Here is a 9431-nt window from a genome sequence, read left to right on the forward strand (position 1 = left end):
CCCAAGGATTTGAAAGGAATACCCAAGAACCCAAGACCAAGTCAAAATACCCAAGATCTTGGGTAAATACCCCAAGCAGTGGTCACACTGATGAGTACTGTACTAGCCTATAGCCAACGTCAGGATCTTATATAGCACCTAGATAGATAGATGACGTAATTGTTGTAGATAAAAAAATTCATATCGGCGTCAGCGATTGGTGATGCTGATACTTGATAGCAACAATTTTGTTTATTCCAAATAAAACTCTGCTCAATATTTTACAAATGTTTATTTTGGTAGGTCTATATCGTATGGTCTAGAAGTAAATGATGATAATCAGAACATTTAATAACAATAGGCTTTTTACACGAATCGGTAGACATCATGAAGTGATGACAAACATTGCGAATCAGCGGTGCGTAACCAACAGAAATAGGATAAGCTTTTGGGCTGATTTTCTGACATGTTATTTTGAAAAATCATAACTCCATAACGGGGCGTCGTATCCAAAAAATTTTTCCAGCAAAATGTTCTTAAAAAGACTTGAAGATGTCTACCGATTCGTGAAAAAGACCTATGTTCCCGAAACGTGTCCTTATTCAAATAAGTTCCCGAAACGTGTCCTTATTCAAATAAATAAACGCCCCGAGGCTTTTGTTGAGAAGGGTTTTTGAGGGGGTCCGGGGGTTTAAATTCGGGGGAGGTGTCTATTTTTATTTATTTGTGTGTAATCTACAATGAATACGTACTAATTATACTCAAATGTACCCCTTAATTTCACTGTAAACTTGGATCTATTTTTATAGTATTATATTTTAAGTACTGTATTTGATTGTAGGTCTATTTAGTAACTGTTGCATATAGTAAATTATTTTTCTTTTCTGCAATTGCAATTATTTGTAATTTTAATAGTATTCCATTGTGCAACTAATAGTAAATTAATTGCTTTATTATAATTGTAATTTTTGTAATTGTTAAAGTGTTTCAATGTGCAGTTTTTTGTAATATAGACAATTTCAGCCTTGTGCTATACTACCGCTTTTGTATTTATCTTTTATACCGTAATAAATAAAACATAAAAAAATGAGTACAACATAAAAAAATGTGTTGAGAATGATGTTGCTTCCAATAGTTTTATTTACAGCTTTGGTTTACATTTGGGCGTTGAGGCATTTATTCAAAGGGCACTATCCGACCGTATATAAATAAGGGGTAGTAACTCTTTCATAAATTGTTTATTCTGTTTCTTGGTTCTATGGGAAGTATACCTGTATTGTGTATTCATTTGCATGATCAGAGTGCATGTACTACAGCAGAATAAATAAAATAAATACAAATAATTACACTAATTATAATTTATTGAAAATTTATAAGTTTGCACAGTAATTATTGCAGTAAAACAATATACATCTCAAAATTGTACAAACATACATGTGATGACTTTGATATGAAATCATGTCCATATATGGGTATGATATGACATCATCATATCTATATATGGGTTTGATAAAAAAATAATGGACCTTTCCACAAAGCCCCGCCCCTTGGACATTGTTGCGAAGGTCCTACAAAATGATAGTGTAAATGTACGTACACATGTACGTTTGTAGGACAGCACGTGTGTATTTGTTGGACATGTGCGTATACCTTGCCTTGTTCCAATTGGTCAGTTGTTGGTTTTCAAATTATTTTACAGGCTGACAAGCTTTTGGAAATGCAGAGAGGTCGGTAACATCATGGGGGCCCCTTTATGATCTGGTGGAGTTGTATCAACTAATTAACATTATCACAAGTACTGTACACCTATCATGTGCACAGTATATACACAATTTATGTATTACACCTTACTATATATATATATATATATATATATATATACTGTCTCTTATACACATATAGATGTGTATAAGAGACAGATGCTGGAATTTCAACATTTTTTTACACTAAACTAACCTTTATCATGCTATGCTGTTATTTTCTCCATTTTCAATGTTAAAACAACAATTTTTATTGATTTGATGATGGTTTCTTCAGGGAGGTATAATTTTATACCGATCTCTGGTTTCTGCCTGAGAAATGCCCAAATCATAAATTATGAAGGCTGATTTCTCTATTGTTTTTTAAACAGGTGTATGTTGAAACTCCTGTAACTTCATAACTATTTATCAAAATAAAAATACTGTAGTTTTATTTCAGTACAAAATATGTTAAAATATTATGCTTTGCTATTTATATAATTATCTATTATCAAATTCATCATAAGAATATTAAGAACATACTCATATTTTTTCAGTATAAAATACATTCATCTTTCTACTGGCTCATTAACATTAGCATGCTTATGTACATATCTTATGGATATATCATATCTACAAATATTAAAACAAAAAAAATATACCATTTTACTATAAAATACATTATTTTGTATTTTAACAATGTACTATGTAAACAATATTTACATTATTTTATTCCACTGCTGATAACCATTCAAGATTGAGCTTGTGTAACACAAATTTTTGGCCTCAATTATCTCTATTATATATATATATTTTTTTGGTGCAAATATCTGGAGTGCTAATTTATATATAAATATAGTCCATATTATATTTTTACATCTATAAAAACAAGATTCATTTGTCATATAAAAATTTAAAAGGAAACTTAAAACTATGACCCCTTTGCTGTGATTGGCTGCTACATGTCATGTCATGTCATGTCATGTGACAGACATTAAACATTAGTTCGGTAATCAGAATTCATTAAAAGGAGTTTGGGCGTGTACACTAAGTGCTAAGGCTATAATAAGTAATCATCTAATTGTTCAGTTTAGCACTTAAGTAACTACATCACCAATAAAATCATTAATCAATCTGTCTTTCACTACAAACCCCATCAAGTCTCCAACCCACCTGAAATAAGAAGGATAATTAAGTTTATAATTTACAGAGTAACAAAAATATCTGGTTCATATTCTACATTTCAAAATCATATAAAGTTTAGAAAACTCTAAAAAATTACAATGAACATATTCAATATAATTAGTGTATATGTTATCAACGTTCGATGAGATGGAAGAACTTTTATCGGAACATACAGGAAAATATTAGGGATGGTATTTTCAATACAGTACAACTGTATGTACAGTATTATAGGAACGTATGGAATGGCATTATTCAAAACAGGAATGCATATAGGAATATATAGAACATATATAGGAATTTGGTATAGCATTTTCAATAATAGCAGTATAGGAAATAATATAGGAATATATAGATACTGAAAGTGCCTACAGTATAAAGAAAGAATAAATAAATATAGGAATGTATGCAGAACATGTATAATAATTGCATTATTCATTATAGGAACATATAGCAGTGAATATAGGAAGAATAAATAATATTTCAAATTTATATGGCGATCAAAGGCGCAACGCATGTGAAAAGCCTCTGGAAAACAAATAGGTCTTAAGTTGTGACTTAAAGTTGCAAATAGAGTTGGAAGAAGTTATGCAATTTGGAAGTTGGTTCCAGAAATAGGCAGAAGCAAAAGTAAAAGAACATTGACAGTAGGTTTTGGTACGGCATTTGGAGACAGAAAGAAGGCTTTGAGAAGATGGTAATACTCAATATATAAATTGCATATACTGTTCACTTACATAAGTTTCCAATTAAAAATTATATTGAGAAAATATTTTCTTGTCAATGTACAGATGCATACATAGATATTTAACAATTAATTTAAGGATCTTCAATTAAAAGTCTAAAAATCATTAAAAAAATATTTTGATAATAAAAATTATAGTTTGATGCTTACATCATCAAGATGAAAGGAATTAAGAGTAGTTGAGCCATGTAAAAGTACACATAGCCACCACCAAATACAGGCGCACCCTTCGCAACCGGATAAAGGCTATTAAAGATGAATACCGCAACAAACACCATGAGGTTTTCCAGGGAAGACAAAGCCGCAAACACACTTCCTGTAATATAAAAAATGTTCATTAATGTTAAAATATTGTTATAAATATTGTTTTGCTTCCAGGTTGTGTGACGACGTAACTCTAAAAATGGATTCACTCATCCATGACCATTCTTGTCCAGAATTCAAACGCCAAGAACTCAATGTTCCCAAATGTGCAGATGACTTCTTAGTGACGTCACTATGTAAAGCTCTATCCAGACTATCAAATTTTCTTTGACAAAAAAAATGTAACAAGCCCATATATAGTAATGCTATGCCTATATATGGTTATGGTGTGATGTCATCATGCCCATATATGGGCATATCACACTTTTTTGTCACACAAAATTTGATAGTTTAGACAGAGCTTAAGTCTTACCATCGTACAATTCAAAGCTCCCAACAATAACAGAAGCTTTGTATTATTTACAATATTTTCAAAGGACTTTATCTAATGGATCCTTACTTGGTGCAACTCTATGTGTACATGAAATTAAACTGTACCACAAACCTTGTTCTTCTGGGCTAACTGTTTTTGAAATAGCACCTCTGACGATTGACACTGCCACACCGACCGGTGATAAGAAGATTAACACTGTAAACAATATTGAAAAATTGATTAAACACTCAACCCATGAAATCACAGCTTCTTGGTCCCACTAGATATTTTAAGGGAGCCTGACCCCCAACAGCTCTGTCACTCTTGACTACTGTATTGCTAGTCCATAATTCCTAGCCCACATGTATTACTAGTCACAAAATTTTCTAGCCAAAAATACTTACTAGCCCACAAGACGTCTTGGGAGCGTGCTAGGCTGACACCCAGGAATCCAAACACAGCGATAAGTATCCCACATATACAGCATCTGATTTCATTTAGATTTAATTTCCTCACAATCAACAAGGTTACTATGGCAACTACAAACATGGCAGCATTCTTTGATGCTGTGTAGTAACCTAAAAGAAACAAGCAGTAAACATATCAATTTATTCAAAATAAACCCCACCAAGGGGAAGAAGAATACAAGAAGTAAAACACAAAAAGTATATTACAATACATTAAAATTTTACAATCAAAATTGAAAACTAACACACAACATACTGTTGATATATCATGTGGTGTAATGCAATAGACCTTTCCGGAGTGTCAATCAAACTTAACAACTGACTAATCAGAACAGCGCTAGGAATACGCGCGCGTCTTACAAACACACGTGTTGTCCCACAAACGCACGTGTTCGCGTATGTTTTAACACTGCCGTCTTGTGAGACCTTAGCAACAATATCCAAGGGGCGGAGCTTAGCGGAAAGGTCCATTGGGTTGGGTAATCATCAGGTATACACTGTACATTAGGTATAGTGTGACCTGACAGGGAGATGAGCAACCTTGCCCATATGATGAGCTTCAGAACCCTCCTGACACGGGAGGGGAGTACCCGACAGGGTCCCACCTGGGTTAAATAACATAATAAAATAACACAATTAAAAAAAAATAGAAACTAAAAAATATATTTAAAAAAAAACAAAAAAAAAAACATGACATCATGCTGATTAATTATACAGTAGTAGTGATATAACATCATTATGTTCATATATGGATGTGATATGACCATCATGATATGACATTATCCTGCCCATATATGGGTCTAATAAGACATCACTACACCTAATGCTCTCACTAATTTAAAGAGTTTTATTGCCATTGAAAAGTAAAGTAAATTAAGTTAATTATTGTCATACCGGTTTCAGCTGGGCTAAGATGAATTGAATCTTTCGCATACAAAGCAAATATCTGACTATCACCTGTATTAATAAATTGTAAACAAAAAAAATTTTAATTAAAAGAGTGTACAATGTCATAATTTATTATTTATTTAGACAGAGACACCCAAAGCATCAAAAGACAGGAAAGAATGTTTTCTAAGGAAGCCTACCTGCCAAAACAATCTGTAGTATAAACAAAGACATAAACAACAAAAACAGCATAAAACGGTCAAAATTTGCTCTTTTTTTCATTACATCCTGGTAAACAATCTTGAAGTTTCTAGGATTCCACATATCTGTACAGCAAACCTTACATTTGAACTCAGTGACCTCATCTGTATTCCCTCTATTGTTTTCTTTGGTTATGGATTTAAAATATGCGTCTTTGTTTGGTCCAATGGATTCTGGCAACCAGAACTGAGTGTACACAATAAGTATGACATTGCAACTGGCAACAAGGCAATAAAGAACGATGAATCCATACTGACGATTTTCCACAATTATGCCTGAAGTTAAAAGACCTACAATGCTACTAGAGAACGTCATGGACTGTAGAATACCCATTCGCACGGTACGATTCTCCTTTGTAGTTACATCAGCGATGTAACTAAAGGTAGCGAAGGTTATTGCGACAAACCCACCGCAGATTCCTGCAATTAGGTTACCGATTATCAAAAACTCTAGTGGCATTTCCATGTTCAATGCTTCAAACAAATAGAAGATTGATAAAACAATGAAACCAAATGCTGGAAGTATCATCATTGGCTTGCGTCCGTACTTATCTGACCAGGCGCCAAAGCAGATTGAAGTGAAGATAGCAGGAATGGTTACAGGGAGGTTTAAAAGTATCACCCAATGCGATGTAGCAGATACTGAGTAATCCTCCATATCTTGGTACTGCTGCATCTTCTGTCCAAGGGTCAAGTTCCAGCAGATGTCAGATTGGTTGTACTTGAGGAAACAAACTTTGTAAAATACAAATTGCTGTCCTCCTCCATTTTGTAGAAACATGGAGGTGTAAAACAAGAAAGATACAGGTTCCACAGTAAGGATATGTCGTATTGTTTTGACTGGTTCCATAATAAATGGAAATCTAAGAAGATAAATTAATAATCAATCAATCAATCAATCAATCAATCAATTAATTAATTAATTAATTAATTGTATGTATATAAATGCAATAAATAAAAGTAAATGTTAGCTATCAAGCAATCTTACTCTTCTTCATGAAAGCATTTCTTCTTCTACATTAATACCCCATTCAGACTAGCTTCGCATTGCGATCGGTTAGGAGCAATTGCGACATCCAATTGCAAATTAAAATCGTGTCTGAAAGCTCACCAACAGTAATTAGTAAGTAATTGATTTCGAAAATGTTACCCGTTGCGATTGGGTGCTACAATATTTATTACTCCCGATTACCACAGAATCCGATTGCAATGGATTCCTCAGGCACTGATTGGCTGAGGTCAAACAAAACAGGACGACCTATATCGTTGCTAGTGACGTAAAGTATCAAAGTAAAAGGTATCTGAATGCTGTTGAAGTTTGCGAATGGTTGCGAACAATTTGGATTACAACTGTTTACCATCGATTACTTCGCAACCGGTCGCAAAGCAAAGTCTAATCTGAATAGGGTATAAAACTAGGGAGGCCTACTTTTCCCTATTTCATTTCATTTCATTTATTTTGTCTCAATAAAATACATTAAAAAAAACAACCGGTTACAATACAACAAAATAAAAGCATAAAAAATATGAAACAGGCTGAGACAGGATTCCTAAAAGTGAACCAAATCACTATCATGTAGGTCTCCTAATGCACTATTCCGATTACACATAAAATAATAATGAGCAATTGAAATAATACTTAAAATCTGTAAAATTTGCCTTAACAATAAATATATATATAGAAATTGTAAAACTTATTTAAAATATAATTTAAGATCGTTTAAAAATGCTTTAAGATTTAAAACCAATAAATCTCTAGTTTCTACAGGTAGTTCCTCCCAAGCGCGTGGAAACAAATGAAACACAGAATATTTCAGAGAATTTGTTCGAGCATATTGATGTACAAATTTAAGATGATCACCGTGTCTAGAGTTGATTGTTATGTAATTAAAAATATTAAAATCATAAAGACATTTCGCAATAAAAGAAATAGTAAGAAGCTTAAAACGTTTTTCAACTGAAATCTATAGCTTCTAGGTCCCACCCTGGCCCAGGGCAAGTTCAGAAGACTACATTTTTACCGTCTCGCATCGTGCAGGACGGTCCCGCATTTCAAAGTGATTTTGGATAAACACGCATTTTGCAGAAACACATGCGTGATCCTAAATTTGTCATGCATTTAACACAAGTCTATGCGTGATAACAATTTATCACAAATTCAGGGGAAAATTTATTATTAGAGGAAATTGGTTGTATTAAAACTATAAAAATGCAGTAACTTGAGTCATGAGAGAGTACAGTATTTACTTGAAGGCCCTACTTATTTCACTAACGAGTTACTAATAGTAAAAATTGATCAGTAATGAAATGTTTATGTTTGTCTATATATTTTGGGTGCTCAAATTAAACATCCTACATAGAAACTCAAATTGGCTTTTTTAATAAAATCTTTGCTTATGTACCTGTATCGACAAACACTCCCTGAAATCGTTTTAAACAGACAAAAAATGCTCAGATCGTCGGAGTGGCGGGGGGGGGGGGGGGGTTCCCCTGCCGCTTGGACCTAACACCCCCACCCCCAAGCCAACAGGTATAGTTACTCACGCATTTCAAATCTCTCAGGTTGGTAACTATGAGACTACGTTAGGCCTCTTACTACCACCGAAAAACGGCGACTGTGCATGAATCTGCCCTCTCTTATCTTAGATTCTGGCCACTGCAGTAAGTACCAATAGTAGTAGCTCAGTCTCTGAGCTGAGTACTTTTTTGGTAGAAGGCAAAGACATAGCCTAAGGCCAGGCTTACTTAATTAGACCCTATCCATTTCTATATATAGGCCTATCACTTGTTATGTTACGCGTGTTATCTCTTACTCTTTTCGTAGTTGGTCTCACAAACTCCAACAACTCGTGATATGACTAGATCTATCTATCGTATGATCGCTGTTGTATATATAGGTCTATAATAGCTCGCATTTTGATCAATTTTATACCATTCGACTCATCGTACGACGCAACTGTGTCCCAGTCATGGTCCGAGTTAACTTTAAACTTATAGAGGGCCTCTTACCAAATTCATTAAGATTCATTTCCACTCAGCCTCGCCCACTCACCAACTTCAAGCGCATATAACATTCACGGTCTGTTCTAATTAGTCAGTACCAGGGGCGAAATTAGGGCGGGGCCGGGCGGCTCTCCCCCCCCCCCTTTTGGGAAGGTAAAAAAAGAAGAAAAAAAAAAGAATAAAGAAAAAATGATAGCCCAGAACGCCTCAAATGCTGTTTTCGGGCGTCTAGAAGAGATAAATTTCGCAGGGCATGCCCCCGAACCCCCTAGTACCCCCTACAACAGTGTTGTCTCGATCACGGCCCAACTTCGGCCCCAACTTTTGGATATCTCTGGATTCGCCCCTGCTGTACAGTAATTTTGTTGCACTCGCGAAAGGTCCATTAAATTTAAACGTAGGCCTTACAGGTACATTCAGCCTACGTTCCGCTTATGAGTTAATGAATTGAAGATGGAATATATTGCAGAAATTGTTTCTTCAACACTCGAG

The 9431-nt window shown here is 34.3% G+C and overlaps 1 protein-coding gene across 2 annotated transcripts in view; it reads right to left on the reverse strand.

Annotated features, from left to right (window-relative positions):
• Positions 1-1313: 1313 nt before the first annotated feature.
• The window catches only part of LOC117106508 (proton-coupled folate transporter-like), a 9869-nt gene continuing 1751 nt past the window's right edge, over positions 1314-9431 (reverse strand). The window contains exons 1-8 of one of the 2 annotated variants that reach the window (XM_033247878.1): positions 8750-8921; positions 5877-6799; positions 5683-5745; positions 4726-4899; positions 4454-4537; positions 3796-3961; positions 2142-2891; positions 1314-1860 (exon numbers count right to left, since the gene is read on the reverse strand). In XM_033247878.1, the coding sequence (XP_033103769.1) occupies positions 2816-2891; positions 3796-3961; positions 4454-4537; positions 4726-4899; positions 5683-5745; positions 5877-6786 (1473 nt within the window). In that variant the 5' untranslated portion in view covers positions 6787-6799; positions 8750-8921 and the 3' untranslated portion in view covers positions 1314-1860; positions 2142-2815. Of the gene's footprint in view, positions 1861-2141; positions 2892-3795; positions 3962-4453; positions 4538-4725; positions 4900-5682; positions 5746-5876; positions 6800-8749; positions 8922-9431 lie in introns of those variants that run through there. The other variant, XM_033247879.1, reaches the window with a different exon arrangement.

This window comes from Anneissia japonica, unplaced genomic scaffold (assembly GCF_011630105.1).
Source record: "Anneissia japonica isolate Jap-2015-1 unplaced genomic scaffold, ASM1163010v1 scaffold368_len332514_cov184, whole genome shotgun sequence".
Classification (NCBI taxonomy): domain Eukaryota; kingdom Metazoa; phylum Echinodermata; class Crinoidea; order Comatulida; family Comatulidae; genus Anneissia; species Anneissia japonica.